The sequence below is a fragment of the Harpegnathos saltator genome, unplaced genomic scaffold (assembly GCF_003227715.2).
Source record: "Harpegnathos saltator strain DR-91 unplaced genomic scaffold, Hsal_v8.6 scaffold36, whole genome shotgun sequence".
Taxonomy (NCBI): Eukaryota; Metazoa; Arthropoda; class Insecta; order Hymenoptera; family Formicidae; genus Harpegnathos; species Harpegnathos saltator.
The window spans coordinates 400,001-420,663 of NW_020230161.1; the positions used below are offsets into that span (position 1 = coordinate 400,001).

General features: G+C 50.7%; 1 protein-coding gene across 6 annotated transcripts in view; it reads left to right on the forward strand.

The window, feature by feature from the left end:
- The window catches only part of LOC105186992 (uncharacterized), a 44,727-nt gene extending 27,719 nt beyond the window's left edge, over positions 1–17,008 (forward strand). The window contains exons 6-11 of one of the 6 annotated variants that reach the window (XM_025300357.1): positions 3,050–3,132; positions 3,282–3,412; positions 4,419–4,584; positions 9,152–9,221; positions 12,020–12,260; positions 14,803–14,960. In XM_025300357.1, the coding sequence (XP_025156142.1) occupies positions 3,050–3,132; positions 3,282–3,412; positions 4,419–4,584; positions 9,152–9,221; positions 12,020–12,212 (643 nt within the window). In that variant the 3' untranslated portion in view covers positions 12,213–12,260; positions 14,803–14,960. Of the gene's footprint in view, positions 1–3,049; positions 3,133–3,281; positions 3,413–4,418; positions 4,585–6,598; positions 6,759–9,151; positions 9,222–12,019; positions 12,261–14,802 lie in introns of those variants that run through there. The other 5 variants (XM_025300358.1, XR_003113140.1, XM_025300354.1 and 2 more) reach the window with 5 other exon arrangements.
- The last annotated feature ends 3,655 nt before the right edge of the window (positions 17,009–20,663 follow it).

A 20,663-nucleotide genomic window follows, 5' to 3' on the forward strand; every position in this document is an offset into this window, starting at 1 on the left:
CTGCTGAACCATCGGTGACGCCACGAGACTTCACAGCATCGCGGGCGAAGCCGACTCGCCGTTATACACGGACGTGTTCGCGCGTTTAGCACGCCTGCAGCCTGGAGTGAGAGAACGTCCGTTCTTGGCCGCGCATATCGGAGAAGCTCGCTGCTGGTCTACCAGCACGTAGTTTCTGAGAGAGAGAGAGAGAGAGGGAGAGAGAGAGAGAGAGAGAGAGAGAGAGAGAGACTTTTGTGATCTCGGCATAGGCAGAGAGGGAGCTTTGGGACACGGGTCTGGAATGTGAGATGTCTCCCGCCCTTACTGGGCTCTGAAACGCCGTCGATCGGCCGGCGCGAGTGCGGGAGAGCCGGATGTTCCCCGACAGCTCGGAGATGTACGAGAAACGCCGGCGACTCTGGGACCACTGACTGACCGTCGGCGTTCGCTCGCTGTACCCTGCGACACCACCAACCTCCCCCGTCTTGTCGGCTCGCCGCATCGCTCGCGAGTGGCAGAACAATCCGGGCTTGACCGCTGGTCGACAGCAGCGCCGCGACAGCCCGCCAAAAAAGGAAGAGTCGCAGCGGCCTCACGCAGGAGTGAGAGAGAGCGAGAGAGAGAGAGAGAGAGAGAGCGAGAGAGAGAGAGAGGCCACGGAGAATGCGATATTCACGTCGTCCCCCCACGCTTCCGGAATTGTAGACCGGCGGATGGTAGGGTCTCTGGTTGCTGCGAGAGAGCCATGAATCGTGATGATGCCACCCCACAGTGCCACCCCTCGCACCCACCTCCCCTTCGCGCGCAACCCCCGGCCGCCCCCAGACTCGCCGATAATCAATCGTCGTAACACCGGTCGCTGGTGATTCCGCTGACGCCAGGAACGAGCGCGTTTGAGACACGGCGGCGGAAGATGGGAGGGAGACACGACCGAGAGAGAAAATCCGCAACAGGACACGCGACGCGACGCAAGGCAGGATCCGCTGGGAAACATACGGCGGACTAAGAGGTGTCGAGACGTGTATCATCCCGCGGCGAGAGAGAGAGCGAGCGAGCGAGCGAGCTTTCGTGGCACACGACAAAACGTCACGGGGAATCGACAAGAGGGTGCGTTTTCGCGATACAACGAACCGAGCGCGCTATAGTCGTCGGCGTCGAGATAGACGGGGTGTTTGGTGGATACAGGAGGGGGGTCCAGGCCCGAGAGAGCGAGAGGGCGAGAGAGAGAGAGAGAGAGAGAGAGAGAGAGGGAGGGAGAGAGAAAAGCGGAAGAGAGAGATATGACGAATGGGTGACCGTGGGATGCCGCCCCTGGAGACATTTCACCGCACGAATCGCCGGGCGACGAAGTCGTCGCGTCAACGACTGGCGCTGCCGAAGCGGCGGCGGGCGCGGGCGGCCGTGTAAAATGTTGAACGCGTGATCGACGACGTGGCGATGGTGCCATTAGGAAGCACGTCGATGCGGACGCGCGACAGATACGACAGCGACGGCGTCGTACGTCATCACGGACCAGGCATCCGGATGCGCCGCGAGGAAGTCGCCGCCGCCAGCGTCTGGTGGAGGCCGCGGGCCATCGGCGTGTAAAGTGCGTCTTCTCGCGCTCGTGCGCCACCGTACGCGTACGTGCTGTTTACAACGCGCCCTCGCCGGTTTATGGGGTCCCGCTCGTTCGCTTTAACGCGCACTATAGCGCACTATACAGCCGATGTGAATGGAGTGTGTAAACCGTCGTGTACGTGTGCCGCCGCGGACTGTACGTGTACGAGCTTTCCCAGCCGGAAGCGCGATGTCGCGACGATGACGAGTTTGTGTTGACGATACCGCTCACGATGACGTGCTGACGGCGGACAGACGTGTGCGAGATGAGGGTTCCGAGGACTCGGTGGTCCGGATACTAGTGTCGACCTGCGATCGCGACGACGTGCAGTTTTTTTTTCTCCTCGGCCTCGTCGGCCACGAGACCACACGAGCGCGAGGGGGATCCTCCGAACAATCCGCGTGAGATCGACGACGAGTGTGTGTGTGTGTGTGTGTGTGTGTGCGTATGTGTATGTGTGTGTGTGCGTCCTCCTGTGTGTTTGTGTTGCGTGCGCGCGCGCGCGCGCGCGTGGCGAGAGGATCACGACGACCCTCGGATCGATCGTTCCATGGATCGGTCCGGATCGCTTGATCGCTGGGTATAAGGCGGCGGGCGCCCGCGAGTAAACACGAGCAGCCCCATATGGCGATGGAGCCCGAGTGCCTGGAGCCGCTGAACTTGGTGATCAAGAAGGACGACACTGACAGCGGACCGACGGTGATCGGGGAGAGGATCGTGGCGTCGATCGACGAGGACAAGGCCGAGACGGTCGAGACTACGATCGAGGATAACATGGCGATACTCCAGGACGCTGTCAAGTCCGCCGAGTCGGGCTTACCAACCGCGGATCACAAGCTCTTGACCGCGCTCTACATGAGCAGTCTCATGCAGATGTCGAGCTTGACCGCGCCGCGCGGCATCACGCCACCCCCGTACGGCGGCAGTGGCGGCGGCGGCGGCGGTGGTGGTGGTGGTGGTGGTGGTGGTGGTGGTGGTGGTGGTGGAGGTGGTGGTGGTGTGGTGGTGGTAGCGGCGGTAGCGGCGGCGGCGCCGTCAGCCAACAGCAACAGCAGAATTTCATGCAGCTGTTGGCGATGGTGGAGGCGCGACACCGCATGTGGCAGCAGATGAACTGGCCATTGCCGCAGAGCTTCCTGAGGAGTCCGCTGACACTACCGCCGCAGCCGCCCGGCGCGTACTTTGACGGCACGACGACGACCACGACGGCGGCGACGACGACCCCGCCGAACCTCACCGCCGAGCACTTGTGCAACTCGCAGAACTCCGCGCCGACCTATCCCCTGTCCTGCGCGAAACCCGAATCCCTCAGCCCCGAAGCCAAACAGTCCTACTTCAACAAACGGTACATACACGCACACGCATATTCGCACGCATACGCACGCATCTCGACACAGTCTCTGATGAGATAGAACGAATAGCGAAACCGCGAGGACTTACGCTGCCTATTCCCCATGTGTGTTGCAGGTCTACGATAGAACAGAAAAACTCCACGTCGTTGCCTACGGACAACGCGAAAGCTCAGGACACGGGCCAGCAAAACAATCAAGGTGAGGAGGAACATGCGGTTTCTCGCGCGCGGCTCAAGCCGCTACATGATATGTGGATTACGGATAATCGCTGTACTCGCTACTCGAGTACACTCTCCGCGCGTGAGGGTCGATGTCGAGCTCATAATACCTTGACGCTGTTTTGACAGATAAAAAGAAACCCCATATAAAAAAGCCTTTGAACGCGTTTATGCTGTACATGAAGGAGATGAGGGCGAAGGTGGTAGCAGAATGTACCTTAAAAGAGAGTGCCGCAATCAACCAAATATTGGGAAGACGAGTGAGTAAACCTTACACTTGGCTATAACCGAGGCTTTAAGTCGGTCGTCTTGCATCAGAGTCCATTGGCAAATTCGAGTCTTTGATACGGGATTGACCATGCTCGCGAAACGTGCGCGTCAGCCACGTTCAGTCCAGAGAGATTTCTCCATTTGCTTGCTTGCTCTTAACGATACCAGTACATTTGTTCACTCTGATGCAAGAATATCTACGCTATGAGCGCGAGAGCCAGCGTCTTCTCAGTCTGAACAGCGAAATGCAGGTGAAATGACGCGACAACGTCGGGACACGGTGAACCTGAGGACCGACTCGACGAGTCGCTGCAGAATTCATTGTTCTTGACGAGTAAATTGGGTCGCTTCTGTGTCGTTCGTGCCAAATTGTATTCTATATACCGGACATCACGCTAGAGCACGAAACGGGGATGTTTCGATGCCCTTGTGCCGCTCAAGCGCACGAGAGAAAGGGAGAAAACGTTGGCTCGTCGTCGCTTTCAAACGAGTTTTCATTCTAAACATGTACGATTATTGCATGCGTCTATGAATACGCTTTGTCGGGCTACCAATTGGAGCTAACTAACCGTACTACTTACTAGTGTCTCAGTACGAATAGAGCATTGTAGGTGGGATCTAAGGAAATCTCAGACTCGCCTTGATAGAAAAAAAAAACGCAGTGACGGGGAAGGGCCGAAGGGTGGTTTTCGTTTGGGTTACTCTCGGAGCACGGCGAGTCGTAAGACGTATGTCCGCTTGTTGCGATTACGGTAAATAAGTTATTCGAGAGATCAGAGAGAGGGCGAGAGCGAGCGAGCGAGCGAACGAACGAACGAACGAACGAACGTACGAACGAACGAACGAACGAACGAACGAACGAATGAGCGAGCGAGCGAGCGAAAGAGAGAGGGAGAGGGAGGGTGGGTTGGGAGAAAGAACGGGGGACATGGTGCACGGATAAGTACAGCGAGGCTATGAATCTGTGAATCTGAATTTTGGGGGTATGACACGCAGTGGCACTCGCTAAGCCGGGAGGAGCAGGCGCGGTATTATGAGGCAGCCAGGCAGGAGCGCCATCTGCACCAGCAACGATACCCCGGCTGGAGTGCCAGGGATAACTACGGATATGGCAGCAAGAAGAAGAAGAGGAAGAAAGAGCGCTCCGCAGATCCCACCGGAGGTACCACTTTCCAGTGCTAGAACAGCAGGCCCTTAATAATTCATTATAATAATTGCTAGTACCTATATACTGGTTGATTGAAACGATCAAAGTCTCTGTGCGTTTCTTTTTTTTCGTACGAATTTTTTTTTTGCGTTTTTTTCCATTTGTTATGGTTTTTCTGGCATTCACTCTTTTTCGACGTGCAGACTATATATTTACCGACATATATATCTCTTGGATATTTTACATATGTACATATATGCATATATGTATATTTTTTTTTGTTTTTTTTTTTTTTTCGAACTGAATTGGATTGGATTGTCTGTGGGGATTGTGGAATGTGGCGCAGCAGAGCAACAAAAAACAAAAAACAAAAAAAAAGAGAAAAGTACAAAAGCAAAGAAAGTCAAATGAAAGTAAAAACTGAAAGCAAATCAAACGGACTCTCTCGCGGGCATGCAACGCAATCTCTCTCTTTTTTTTTATCTGGCCAAACTCCCTAAAGCGGTATTCGTTCTCCGGTTGAACAAAAAGAAATGAGAAGAGACGGGTAACGCGTGAGACCGATGATGCGATAAACGAGAGCGAGAGTGAAAACCGAAGCCTTAGGTACGGGATGTCTGGTAGAGGCCCAGGGCCTGTCCCGCTCTTTTCTTTTTTTCTCTCTCTCTTCTGTTCTTTCGCCTTTCTCGCCGGGGACGACATCTGCTCGCAATCGCTTACCTCCCAAGACGAGCCCCGTGCTCTCGAGCACGGCTCGAGCGAGAATCTAACGAGGAACTGCGCGAGAGGACAGTGTCTCTCGCGCTTCTTTCGAAATTCATCTCTCCCGTCTTCACCCCCGCCTCTCCTCCTCCCGGTGCCCTTCTATTTAATATCCACCAGCGTACCTCCGCCGTGAGACGAGCGCCTCCCTCACGGGGAAGTGACGCTCTTCGTCGCGAAGTCCCTGGCAGAGGCAGACCTGTCGCCGCCTCGATGTCGCAGTCGATGACTCGCGACGATTCACACTCGTGGAGGAATCGGGGCAGGTGGCGTACGGAAATACACTGGAGGGAACATCTTGTATGCTTCTTTGTACAGAGAGGATCGAAAAATTCCACGGCGGCGAAGTATAATTGAGCCAGCCGTCATTAAGATACCGTCGCGCCGTCGCGATATTCTTGGTCTTTCGATTGTACGCTTGATTAAGAAACGCGAGAGATCGCATTTCTTTCACAGACGGACGCGTGACCGCGCGCGGAAAGTCTCGCGCTTCGCTGCTGCCTTAGCATTATTTCGCCGACATATTGTAGCATACGTTAATGACACTCGTCCTAAGGATCGTATCTTTCAGCGGTCGCGGGAGTGTCAGCAGCGCTGCTTAAGATATTCCCAAAAGGGGGAGTCCATGTTTTTTTCAGTGTATGACCGTGCCGACACTACTCTTTCACTCTCTTGTTCGCCGCGTGTAGCCCCGAAATGAGGAAGAAACGGGGGAAGGGAAAGACAAAGAAATTCTCTCTACCTACCGTCCACCACCCGCTAGGCACGAGGCCGTGTCCTCTCTATCAGACACCCTGTATGCTGTAGGTTGCTATAACATCGACCATACAACGAATAGCGGTGCGACCGAGGGGGAGGGGACAACCTAGGCTGTTCTTCTAGCACTTTAAACGGAAAGTAGGGACCCCAGTGCTACTGTGCAATGCTAAGAAGCAATGATTGCAAAAAAATAAAGCTGATATATATAAACACATATATATATATATACATAAAGAGAAAAGAAAAAAAAGAGGCAATGTGTATAGAAAAAAGACAAAGATAGAGACATAACGAGCAAAGCAAAGCAATATCAAACAAGAACGAGCAGAAACGAGTTTCTTCTAGATAGAGCGAGCAGCTAACTCTGACTTTTTTTAAAGGCAACATATATACGCAATTAGGGTGGCGGCAGTAGCATTAGTGAATCTTTTTTTTCTTGATTAAAAATATTGTTTAGTCCACACGGTTCATGCACAATTACAAAAAGTGTTTGGTTCTCTCTCGGTAGTGGCACGCGCTAGGGCGAGAGGAACAGGCCAAGTATTATGAGTTGGCGCGACGGGAGAGACAGTTGCACATGCAGCTGTACCCTGACTGGTCTTCCCGCGCAAATACCAACCGAACTAAGAAGAGGAAGCGCAAACAAGACACAAACAGTGATCCTGGAGGTACCCACATGCCTCACTCCACACATTCTTACAATCTCCGTCTCATGAAAAGAGAGCCCCCCCGCCCCCTCCACCCCTACTCATTATTACATATACTATTATATTATTATACATTCTTATTGCTACACTACATTATGTTGCATGTTTCCCCCCCGTCTTAGGGGTTTTGGGTCGATATATTATATATATATATTATATATATGATTGACTATTATATTATTATTCTTATTATTATTCTTATTATTATTATACACACACATACACACACACACACACACACGCATATACGTTCATATATACATATATGTGACTCTTATATATATATATATGGTCTCTCTTTACACACAGAGTCGCGAGTAAACGGGCGTGCACGTATGCGTGCCTATGTATCACAGCATTACACATCGGACAAACTCTCGACACACTGACACGACACACGCACACCAGAGACAAGGACACTACGCATATTATTATTAATTACGTATACAACTTTGGGGACGCTGGCCATCTTGCATTTTTACAGGGACCTACTCCGCAATCAGACAATCCTGAGCGTTTAATTTTCTCTCAGTCTTTTTCTATATATATGTATTATATATATTTCTCTCTCTTTCTCTCTCTCTCTCTCTCTCTCTCTCTATCTATCTATCTATCTATCTATCTATCTTTATTTTATTTTGTTTTATATATATATATATATTTCTCTCTCATTTTTTTTACCGTCAATCTTCATATTTCCAGCTTCCGTTTCTCTCACTCTTCTGTCACTCTATTTTATCTCTCTCTTTCTCTCTCTCTCTCTCTCTTTCTCTCTCTCTCTCTCTCTCTCTCTCTCTCTCTCTCTCTCTCTCTCTCTCTTTCTTTCTCTGTCTCTTAATCCTATACTTGGACTCTCGATTCGTACGTTTATTTTCCTTTGATCGTTTCAATGTTGCCTGAACCCTTTAATTTTTATTCTAATTTTATTGTTTTCGTTCTATCGTCACCTCTAATCGAATCACTCAGTTTATTCTTGACCCCCACATACGAAATTTTCGTTTCACGGCGCTCGCGCGAAGAGCGTTCACATCCATATTTTATATTTTTAGATATATGTGTGTGTGTATATATACATATATATATGTATATATATATATGTATATATATATACACACATATATCGGAGCTTGCGTTTTATGATACAAGTCACGTACATTTCAACGAGTAGATGATCTTTGATCGTGTTTCTCAAGACGTTTCAACGTTCACGTCGCATGCCATTTATCCGCTTGACAAAGATACGAGTCGCTCGCTTGGAAAGTGATGTGTGAAGCGCGCTTCCGGATAAGATCTGACGAGATTTTACGTCTCCGCGTCCCGTCAAAATTTCGAAACCGTCTCGCGACCGGGCTCGCGTCGCTCTTCAAATGAAACGATTCGTATCTCTGTCGATGTACATACGTAGATGCCTTCTCCGAAGACCATCGATCTCACTCCGCTAGGATCGCGCGAGAGCAAAAGATCGCTCAATTGTCACACGTTGCGTTTTGTCCGATTTGTTTCTCAACTCTGTCTATTCAATCTTTCGCGCAGGTAGACACTATTCACGAAATCTGACATCGATAAAGCGTCTTCCACGAAGGTCCTACGACGTACTTTGACGACAACCCTTTGAGGCCGAGCCCGAGAGAGATAAATTCATTTGGTCGCGGTAATAAACTAATTCCATCCTCCAGCTGGCACAAACGCGACACTTTCGCGATGACTCTTCCGTTAGTAAAATGCCCTCCGTACCACTTCGGTCGTGGAATCTCCCCACGAAGAGCGAAACGCGCCTTCGATATATCATCTTCGTGTGGCCGGATCTCAGAGGGTTAAACACCGTTCTGTTACACGCATGACTTAGTTGACATTCGTTGAGTTCATTTGGCAGTCACAGAAAGCATAAGTATACGAAACGCAGCAAACTCGAGCACCGATTCACTCCGTTTTCCTTGTTTTCTTCCTTACGTTTCTCGCAATCGATCGTTTCACACGACAATCCCGCACGGTTTATCAGTAATACACGTAACCGTATATCATCCGTATTACTTTCTTTTTATCTTTCTCTTCCTCTCTCTCTCTCTCTCTCTCTCTCTCTCTCTCTCTCTTTTCTCTGTCTCTGTCTATCTCTCTTCCCCCCTCTCTTTCCCCCCTCTCTCTCTCTACTATTACGTGATCGTAGATTGCTCGAGAGTCGATTTCTCACGTCTTTCTTCACACAACCGTGGAACGTCAATGTCAATAACTACGTCATTCCTCTGACAGAATGTACTACCTTAACGTCGAGTAGCGGCGATGACCCCCTCCCCCTTCCTCCCGATGGTCTCGCGAGGAACATTTCATACTAACCGCTGGCCCTTTCCCTTTTCTAGGTAACAACATGAAGAAGTGCCGCGCCAGGTACGGATTAGACCAGCAAAACCAATGGTGCAAACCCTGCAGGTACGTGTGCCGCGTGCAAAGCCACTCTCGATACACCTTGTGCTTTTAACGAAAAAGAGTAAATACCCGTTACCGCCCGCGCCGAATACGCGCGAGCGCCACTTCCGCGACTCGCGTGGTGTAAATACTCGCCGAGTCTCTGAGAGAACTCCGAGAGAGTCCCGTGGGCTCGGCCAGAAACGAGGCGTCACGTTCGTCGACACCACAGACGTTTCGGAAATCCCCGTCGGGTCCGCCGCGCGATGGCCAAGTAGAGGGTGCGACAAGCTTCTCTGACAAGTTACGCAAGCAACCGCGACTCGCGAAGACGAAGCGTAGTACCCTGCTACTTCCGACGGCGGACGGCGACGAATGTCGGCCGAGAGATCTCGCGAACGAATCTGATGACCGCGCGCGCTGTCGCGACTCTCCTCAGGGTCGCGCTCGCGCGTTCGTCGCACCGGTGGCGAGATTCTCGCATCCTCGACGTTCGCTGTCTCTCGCATCGGTCTCGTACCCAGACCCGCGTTCCGTCATCCACATGTTACCGTGGAACTTGACAGAGAGCGACGCGCCACCGAGTAGCGTGTAATTGATGCACCAAGTACACACATACATATACGGGAAAACAAACACACATACCACACCATACACACACACACACAACACGTGCGCACACCGCGGCGAGCCGATGCGACGCGAAACGCGATGCGGCGGCGGGTTCGCCTCGCAACCGGGGAAGGCGTCGTCGCGGCGACGGAGTAGCCCCTGCCGAATCCGCGAGAGCGCAAAGAGCGAACGAGGAAAGAAGCAGGGGAAATGCGAGCGCAGCGAAACACTCTGCGCGCGCGACACCGTCAGAAAATGTGTCTTCCAAAAGTGAAAGCGAAAGGGCTAAACGAGGCGAGACGATAGATCCAACGAGAAAGCCCAAAAGTCGCGGGGGATGGACGAGAGCGGTCCACCCCTCGTCCACGCCGCGAAGGGCGCGATGCAGTGCGCGCGTCTGGTCGTACCTGGCTTGTTGTAAATACCGGTTATATATCTAGAAGCACACTGTCTCTCTTTTTCTCTCTACCTCTCTCTTCTCTCTCTCTCTCTCTCTCTCTCCTTCTCTCTTCCCTTCTATCTCTATCTCTCGTAGTTTGTCGCGGTGTCACGTGCCGCCCGTTTAGCGCCGACTACTACTACTACTATTACTCACTGTGGCCGTTGTCACGGCGCAGTACGCCCAAATGCCCCAACTCCCGGCTGGGTTTGTGAATCTCATGGACCTCATTAAAGGGGCGAGGACGAATCCCATCGACGGTTGATTGACGATGAGAGAAAAGAAAAAGAGATAGTCCCTCGCGCGAGTCTCCTCCGCTGCTCGTCCACGACTCGCCGTCGAGATCGGTCGCGCGGACGAGAACGTAGACGCCAACTAGACAAAACGGCGCGCGAGCCGAGTCGTTGCAGTCGTAGCAACGACGACGTGAGACGACGGCAGGGTGAATTCAAGTGCGCGCCGCGTGCATGGGAATGAACTAGAAGCGTGTCAAGTTCGTGTCGTGTATACATTTGAGCGATTGGTAATTACTGTGCGATTGTCTCTCTCTTTCTCTCTCTCTCTCTCTCTCTCTCTCTCTCTCTCTCTCTCTCTCTCTCTCCTCCCCTTCTCTCTCTCTCTCTCTCTCTTTATCTATCTTTCTCTCTGGCTTATGTTAGTCTTGCCGAATTTTGTCGGAGGCTCTCCCCTGCCGAATTCGCTGACATTCAGCTGAGATCGTCGTTGAAATTCGCCAAAAGCGCACCTAGTTTGTTGCATTTGGTCTTAGCTGACTGCACTCTGCATCGAATGCACGTAATTTACTTTACGGCCTGTATGAATCGTCGTTGTGCCCTCGACTGGACCGTCGATTCGTTATTGCCGCGCGCGCGCGCGCGCGCGCGAGCGAGCGGACGGAGAGAAGACACCCAGGAGATGCATATACATGCGTATATATATACATTTGTGTATACGTACATGTGTATACATGCTTTTATTGGAGGAGAAACGCGCGACAATGATAGATCGCAGGGCGATACCAGGCGCTACCAGGCGCCCCGAGTAGACAAATTCCAAGGCGTCGCGTCAGTGCGGAGGATTTGGGAGACATATTTTCTGATCGATGCGACAGTCGCCGTCACTAGTCACCTTCCGCCCGTCTTTCTTCGTTCCACTCACTCGAGATCCATCAAGTTTGTTCCAGCGGGGCCGGCAACCAACGTTACGCACGTCGCGGGGGTTGTTTCGCCGAGTATCGGCGTGTGCGTGCGGGTGTGTGTGTGTGTGTGTGTGTGTGTGTGTGTGTGTATGTGCGTGTGTGTGTGCGTGTGTGCGTGCGTGTGTGTGTGTATGTGTGTGCGTGCGCGTGTATGTATTCCACTTTTCGTCGCTCAAAATTCACCGCCGCGTTCGGACATTGTTTCCATCGCGAATGTACATCGATGCAATCGGGGGAGAGGACGGGGGGAGAAAAGAGACGAGTGAAGAAACGATCGTGAAGATTCGGCAAGTCGAGTTCGCGGATCGCCGACCCCGCTCTCTCGCGATTTCCCGAAGGGCGAAGAGGCGGCAGAGAAACGAATGCGAGAAAAAGCTGGCGACACGTTTCGAATCCCCTCCCGCCCCAACCACCCACCCTACCCCCACTACCCTCTCGACATACAACGGAAATGATGACACGCGTACGTGTGGGTGACGACACGATACGGTGCGAGATTGAGGTGGGATTAAGTCGACGATGATGTATCTTAGCGAGAGCGCCCCTTTAATGGCTGGTGGTTGGTTTTGGCAGCCCAGTGGAGCATGGAGCGGGGATGGGCATCCACGCGAGCATAATCCATCACGGTGTGGGAAGTAGCGCGGGGGCAGGGGTCGGGGCTGGAGGCGGTGGAGGGACGGTGGGGACGGCCGCCGCCCCGCCAAACACCAACACTGCCTCCAATGCCTCCTCGCCTCAGCAAGAACCCACTTATGTTAATCTCTAGTCAAGCCTATCGCCTCCCTTCTACTGCAACACTTCTTCTTAAACAGTGGTCAGTCCCGACTTAAAACCTACGGGCCCCCGTCGGTCCTCGCTATGGTCGGCCAGCTGCTCGAAATGGATGGATCGTCGAAATCTTTCGTCCCACCTAGCGGTAACCGGATGCCGAGAAAAATTTTTCTTTTTTTTCCTCTCTTCTTTTTCTTCTTCTTCTTCTCCTTCTTCTCCTCCTTCTCCCTATTCTTTTCCGTCTCTCTGTTTTTTTTTTTTTCTCTTTCTCTCTCTCTCTCTCTCTTTCCGCCCGAGAACGGAGAACTCTGTCGTGATTCGTTAGATCGATATCGTGGGAAAGTAGATACGAGCTGGCGCCATAGTGAGCGACACGGCGGCGGCCCGGTGCTCGCATTGTTTCTCATTGTTGTGGCTCTTTACAGCTTATTATTGTTATTTATTTACCCTCTCGTTTAGTTGGAATTTACTCAGTGTTGCCCTTAGCATGGCTGGTCTGTAATAAATATATTTACCATATACATATATCTACGTAATATATATATGTATGTATATACATATATACATATACATGTAACAGTTATTTGGTCCGATATTCCGGAACGTTTGATATATATAGAAGATCTTTATATATCCTAATTTTTTGGCATGGCAGTTCGTACGATTAAGACCAGATGATTGTATTGTACGGATGTGTTCCTACTTTTTTTTTCTTATTTTTAATGTCTAATGACTTTCTTTTGTAATATTTTTATATGATAACATGTTTCTTCCATACGTATAGTGCATATAACCATTCTTCAGGCACTCTTCCTTGAGAAAGACAAAAGAAAGAAAAAAAAAGAAACTACGCCGACTGACCGCGTAGAGCGGAATTTAAATCGAAATTTAGCACAATTTCGAAATGGTCAAAAGTCTCGAATTGGATTGCAAAGGACGACGATTGTTTTTTTTTTTTTTTTTTTCCCTCTTTTACTAAAAGAACAATCAGTATTCCTTCATAGCCTTCAAAATTGAAGTAACGACGCTCGTCTAAAAGTCTTGGAGGATGTAATTCCGAGACTTTGGCGACAAGCCCGACCGTAGTTGCGTATTCCTCGCAATTGCGGACGGTTTCTCTAACGAAGGAATACAGAATGCGCGTTGCAATCCAGCGTGAGACCTCGAACGCCGTCCGTTGTCGCGCGCTGAAAAGCAGTGAGCTTAACTCCCGTAAGTTTTGTGCAAAACGCTTTTGAGACCCGAGTGTGGCTGCGAGTTTAATAAGCAACCCTCTCCGTCGTTCACGGCACGGCACGGCCGACGTAACTAACTGATTTTAGCTGCAGAGATAAATAATGAGAGCCAATGGCAGAGCGGTAAAGAAAAAGAAAAGAAAAAAAGAAAGAAAAAAAAAAGAAAGAGATATGTGTCTCGACTGCGAAGCAGTTCTCACGAGGTCGGACGGGCTCACTTTTGAAAATTGTGCAGTAGCAAATCCGCCTCTCTTCTTCCTCTTCGTCGTCCGCAATCTACCATTGTTCGCTGTCTCATCCACTTTTAACGGGACGGGCTCTGAGAAGCTTCGCTTCGGCGCGTTTTGCCGAATTGGCCGCGATAATTCCAAGTTCCACATAACACGTACCGGCCACCACTTGCTGCGTGAGCAACGTTGCCTCCGTCGGCCGGCGAACGGAAGTTCCGCGGGATTAGACCAATAAGCACGAAAGAGAAAAGCAAGAAGAAAGGAAGGAGAATAAGAGACCCGAGACCCCGCGCGCGAGTCACCCCGATCGAGATCCGTCGAGATGATCGACGTTCGTTCTATAGATGCCCTTCCTGGCGATTGAGTTTTGTTTCGTTTTCACGTATCAATTTCTTACACTTCTTGTGCTTGTTACGTTTAAGGATCTCTGAGCATGGCATTTGCGAGCGAGTGATCAGTGTCGAGCAATCGGAGCAACGCCAGGCGCACACGGGATGATGATCGATCGCGTCAGATCGACGCTCTGGCGATCAATCAGAGCGCTCGCTAAGATTATAATCCATTAACGCGGCCGGAGGACGTTTGTGCGTCTGACTTTGCAATGATGACGAGTGATCGCATGATTTTTTTTTTTTTTAGTTGGTAACAATTCTAGATGTAACATTCTTTCAACGAACACGACGCTTTCCATCGGTGAGAACTCCAAGCAAGACGCGGAAAATTATCGGATTCGGAGTCATGAACTTGACAGTCGGTTTATAAAGTTTCAACGGTCGTAACACAACCGAGCGGTCAAATTGTCTCGCAGTGGAAGCCGTTGACAAACCGGCTTCCGCTAACCTCTACTTCGTGAAAGACAAACAACGAAAGACGAAACACGAGCAAACTGAGTGTTCCTAATTCCGGTCCCGGATCGGGAGGTCGAGACGAACCGCGGCCAACGCTCACAGATGGAAATGCCGTAATCACACACATACACATACATACATACATACACACCACACCACCACCACCACCACCACCACCACCACCACCACCACCACTATTATTACTATATCGGATCCGCGAATATACGCAGCCGAGCGAGCGTACGCTAATCGACTCCCGTCCTTGTTTGCAGACGTAAGAAGAAATGTATCAGATACATGGGGGAGGGAGGAGACGGCGACGGCGAAGCCGACGGTGAAGGTGAGGACGATCATTCGGAGGACAATCTGGGCAGCGTAGGTGAAGCAGGTACTCCCGAGGATGACGAGTCCTTGAGTAGCCCCGGAGGCCTGTCCGCGTTGTCTAGTCTGGCGAGCCCGTCGTTGGTCTTACCATCGCCCTCGAGCATGGCCAGTCCGTGCCCGTGTCCGTTGACGCCGCCAGTGCCACCCCTGCCTCTACCGAACACTAGCCAGCAGCCGCACAACCAGCCGACCTCGACGACAGTGGTGGCGGCGACAGCGGCGGCAGCGGTGGCGGCGGTCACGACAGCGACGGCGACTGCGACGGCGGTGGCGCAGCAGCAGCAGCAGCAGCAGCAGCAGCAACAGCAGCAACAACAACAGCAACCACCTCCACCACCCCATCGCAATCCCGTCGGCACGAACCCGCACGACATCAACAATCCGCTCAGTGTCAATCAGCTGACCGGACAGTGTATAAAGAGCGAGCCCGCGCCATCGGGCCCTTCCAACCCGGCGATCAGTGTTACGTAGCCCTGGGCGGACCCACGTGACCGGACTGTTGCAACACGCGGAGTCATCTACGGGGTCCATCTACGTATACACACGACGAGGAGGCCGGGCGACAAGCGCTCGACCGAGACGACAACAACGTCGACGATGACGATGACGACGAGGACAACGCCGACAACGACGATGACAACAATGACGACGACGACGACGACGACGAAGATGAAGACGAGGACGAACGGGGGGAGCGAGCGGTGGACCGCTCCGGAACGAGGGTTCATCAGCGAGGATGACTTCCCTGTCGCCGAGCTCCCAACGTTTTTACCTTGGTTTCGGTCCAGCGAGGAAGTGGGACCAGGTAGGGCTTCGAGGAATGTATCGTACTTTCGGGACGGCCCAAGACAGTACGAGGAGTACTCGAAATGATCCGCTCGGATGATGATCGCCTGTACACGGTGGCGGACGAGTTCGCGGTGGCGGCGACGTCACGCGTCGTCATGCGCCGAGAGATGCGATGCTGTTATTCACCGCGACACGAGGAGCCATAGCGTAATGGCGTCCTGTGTCGCCGTGATGGGGTTCGGGTTCGGATAAACACGCCACAGAGATGGCCGACGAACGATCGTTATCGTGGACGTCGTTGCGGCCACCTTCGCACGGACACACGGCCGTTCTCTCCTGGCGCCGCGGCAGCCAGGCCTTGCTCGTGTCCGTTCGCCGGAACGCAGAAGGATCATCCAGTGTCCAAAGTCGGGGATAACGAGTCTAGGCGGAACGTTAATATAACGTGTTACGAACAGAAACAAATATTGATGCAGAAATACTCAGGACCAAGTGTCTGGCTGTAGTCATCCGCTCGGCAGGGAGAGAAAGATATGAGCGAGATATGAGCGAGAGCGCGCGCGAAAGAGAGAAAGAGTGTGTGCGAGTGAGAATGAGAGAGAACAGGGATGTATGCGTCGTACGAAACTGAGGAGATGCGGAGAGATGAAGGGTGCATACATTCGCGATTATGATGTACAACTGAGAGAGAGAGAGAGAGAGAGAGAGAGAGAGAGAGAGAGAGAGAGAGAGAGAGAGAGAGAGTGTGTGTGTGTGTATCTGTGTGTATGGTGAGTGAGAGCGAGAGAGGGCAGACTCGCCGGAGAAGATGCGTGTGACGCAGCTTGTAGTCCTTGTTACGTTGTGATGCCAATGACTGAGAGGTCATGTTCCTGTGCCAGGTACTATACTTTAGAAATAATTATATCGCGAACAAGTAGCTAAGAGGTAAAAAAAAAAGAATCAGCGGAGGAGAGCCGCAAAAGGACGGAAGCGAATCAGCTAGCGGGGCACGCGCGCGCGATACGTTTTTATCGTCATTGATTTGTTCGACCTCACGCTGTCAAAATACCTATCTTCTGTATGTAATTTGTTATTTTTTTAAAAGTCTATACACACAGTGCGATTAATTAGCGTGTAAGGTAATTCCCCTCCCTTAGTAACGAATCCCCGCCCACTTCAGCATTTTCCCTTTTTCCTTATCCTGCCCCAACTATGTCCCACGGATTCTACTTTATCTATCACTGGACGTGACACGATTGGCAGGTCCGTTTGTATCGTAATGTTTCGATGGAAGAATGAACCGTTTTTTTATTTTTTATTTTTTTTTCTCGATAAGGACATAATGCGTTGTTTGCTTTTTATTAAACATGTGGGACGATTACGTATCGCATTCTCGTACTGAGAATACGCGACCGACTTACGACCGCGAGGGTTTAATTATTCATTATTAATTGTTTAATCATTAATTAAACGATCCAACGCGTGTCAATCGTTGCTGTCGCGATCGGGTTTGGCACCATTCGATGTCTTCGCCCTTCGGGCGAATCGAAAGGTGATTTTACACCGGTCGTTTATCGATGAATTCGCTCTTTCGGCCGAACGAAGACAATAAACGCGGTAGGTAAAAAGAAAAAAGAAGAAAAAGACTTTGGGTCGAGAGACGCGAACACGCGAGAGCTTCCACGCGAAGGTCTGGGCGAGCTCCGTTGAGTCGCACGCGATTAGCATGTGTTTTTTTAATTATTTCTTTCTCTGAGGACCACGATTTTCCTTCAACACGTTCGCTCCTGCCTCCATCGCGATTACCTACCTTGAAATTACTTCCTCGACTTATCCCCATCTTCTTCCCGCATCTCTTTCTTAGTCTCTGATGAGTGTGTAGCGATGTACGGTTACAATGAGCTTGTCTGATTTATGGATTTAATGCCGATTCGCAATTCGTATGTGTGTCGAGTGCAGCAAGTGTCAGAGAAATATGTTTCTCTCCGCGGTCGTGCAGAGAGGTAATTTTTAACTATTACAATGGGCGCGGCAATGTGTGAAAGGTAAAATTGCAATTACCTTTCGTTGAAGGGGCCGAGTGTCCTTCGGTATTTTATTACTTTATTCGTCTACTCGTTTTCTTCTTATCGATTTTAGTATCATTCGGTAATTCGATATGATAGGATATACAATGCAGATTTTCGTTATGAGCGTGGAAATGTCGTTAGGAATATTGTTATCGCGGATATCAAGCGCGGCACACGGCGCTTTTCTTTTACGCTTCTCATTTTACGTGTTCATTTTACGTGTTTGCATTGATTTATGGTGTAACGAGCAAGCGACATGTGAAAACGTACCTCTCTGACATTGCGATGAATGTGTCGAGCAAATGATAGATATGCCAATGTGCGAGCTTGTAGACGTTTCGTTTGCGAATGTACCAAGAATTGTTACTTGCGCGGTAACAAGCTGCTCGCAATCGTCACTCTGTGAAACTGAGATCAGTTTTCTTTTTTATTATCCCTTTATACTCGCCTTGCAAAGTAAGTTTTAAATCGACCTTTTTCGAGCAACCTTTTACCGATCTCTTTTCCATCTCTTCCACATGTTCCACATATTTTCCATGCACCAGCCGCGAAAATTTTCCCCCAGCGCGCAGAGGGTGTGACCTCGCAACATCATTTTGTAAGCAGCTTGGATCGCGCATCGTACGTGCGCGATATGTCGGCCAACAGGTCGGGCACATAATTGCGATGTGTATTAATAGCGACCGACTTTTGTTATGCGACACCTCTCGGTGCAATCTAATCCCATTACCACTTTACAGGCGGAAAATGAGAGGAAGCGCGTTAAGCCGGTCTTTTGTTACGGTTGTTCTCTACGTGCGTTCGTTTATGGCGAGAGAAAAGCAGCTTCCTTTTTTGTACATAAAATAAATATGTTAAAGGAGCATTTGTTGCGGCGCATGGGAAAGTGCAATGAAGAGAGATTGAACGCGAGAGAGAGAGAGAGAGAGAGAGAGAGTGTGTGTGCGTGTGTATGTGTGTGTGTGTGTGTGTGTGTGCCAAAAATCACGCGCGTTTCTGCAGCACGAAACGGTAGACTTCGCGCCAATGTATGTACGCGAACGTTCATGTCGACGAAAATGGTTTCCCTTCCCCCTAGCCCCCTCCTCTTGACTTCTCCTTTTCGCGTTTTTCCTGTGTTTTTCATTTTCTTTCATTTTTCCACCCGACCGGGTATATCGTACGGTGTTTGTACAACGAGTGAAACACGACAGCCGTTGCGAAAGAGAAAACGCGTCGCTCAGTGTAGCAGCAAATTGAACGTGCCATAACAACACCATGCCAATATTACTGATAATACTTGTTGTTTTTACATTACGATCCGTTGAAGAACGATTGTTCAGTCAGTTAGTCAGTGAAGCAGGGCCTATCGACGCGAACTTGCCCTCATCCCTCTCACACTTCTCGCTTCAACCATCGTTCTCCCTCTCCCTCCCTCCCCCCTTCCCGCCTTCTTCGTTTGTCGATCGAACTCGTCGAGCAGACTGAAAAATAATACTAACGAGGAAGTGCACGAAAAAAACGTTCCTTCCTCACCGGTGTGAGTCTTGGATCTTTGGTGTCAGGCACAACATACCCATCGATATCTGCAAGGACGCTTCCGTGCGCTTCCTCCCAAGAAATTACTTCACGGTAATCTTGAGCGTAAACCTCGTCCCGATCTCGCTCATCGAATGTTCTGTATATCACTGAAACGAATCGAGCTTCCAGAGGAAGGGGACGCGATTCACTCGTCGTCCGAAGCACTCGGGCGAACCTATCGCGGATGATGAGGGAACGTCGAGAGACTCTAGGAAGCGTTCGATCGAGGAAGCGAAGTACCTCTGCCGAGTAAGTACGGGGCAAGGACGACCAGTGACGTCTCACGGGACGAACACGAGGGAAAAGGAGACTACGGCGGCGGCGGCGGCGGATCAGCGACATCACCATCTCACCAGCGGGTCGTACTGACAAACGTAGCCACTAGACGAGAATACAAGACTCGCCAAGTTGTGCGATGTATTATTGTATGCGTGCGTATATGCAACGATGACTGCACTGTACGAGGAGGGTGACGCGAGCGGAGGCAACGGTCCCATTGTCGATTGACGCATTCTTGACGCGCTCAAAAGGTGGCCAAGATTCTCTCTTCTTCTCGAGGATGGCCGAGGGTACCCTCTGAGCCTGCTCGCGTCGCACTACCTCCCTGTTCACTTTGCTAGGAACGAGACCACGTCGCGAAGGATTCGGCGATGGCGGCGGCGGCGGCGGCGGCGGAGTGCCTGCGACGATACACTGGGAGTGTTGCTTTCGACATCTCGCGAGAAATGTTGGTGTCGAGAGAATGCGTGCTTCCGGGAGAATGCGATCAAACGGCGGGCAGACTCGCTCGATATGGCCTATAGTCCGCACGAGGCGAGGAGGATTGATCGAGGGCCCCGTACGCGTGTCGTCTCAAGTCCGCGAGTCGCGCGAGGGTGTGATATATGTATCCCCCCCTTCTTCCCCTTACTAAGTGACCAGATGGAAAGGTCCCCACAAGTCGGATTCGGAGCTCGTGTCTCGCTTCAAGGAGTGGTTGTACTATATTGTAAAGTATCAATCGACAGTTCTCAGCTGCGTTGTACAGTGTTTTCTAAGTATCTAGTTGATAGCGTGTAATTGAGGAGGAACAATGTATTTACATTAATAAGTGATCTGTATTAAATTCATTCTCGTATAGCCTGTACTCTTACTCATGTAGATGCTACAAGTAATTTGTGTCATAAAGAAAAACCTATAAATAAAATTAGCACTTTGAGAACGTTGTCGGCCGCGTGTGTCTTTCGCCCTTCCTCATCATCCTCGTCGTGGACGAAACGTTTATGACATTTTCAAAGAGTCAAAAAGTAGTGTGAAGTGAATTTGCTTCTACACTAATCGCGCAAATTGAAAGGCTCAATTTCAAAGGC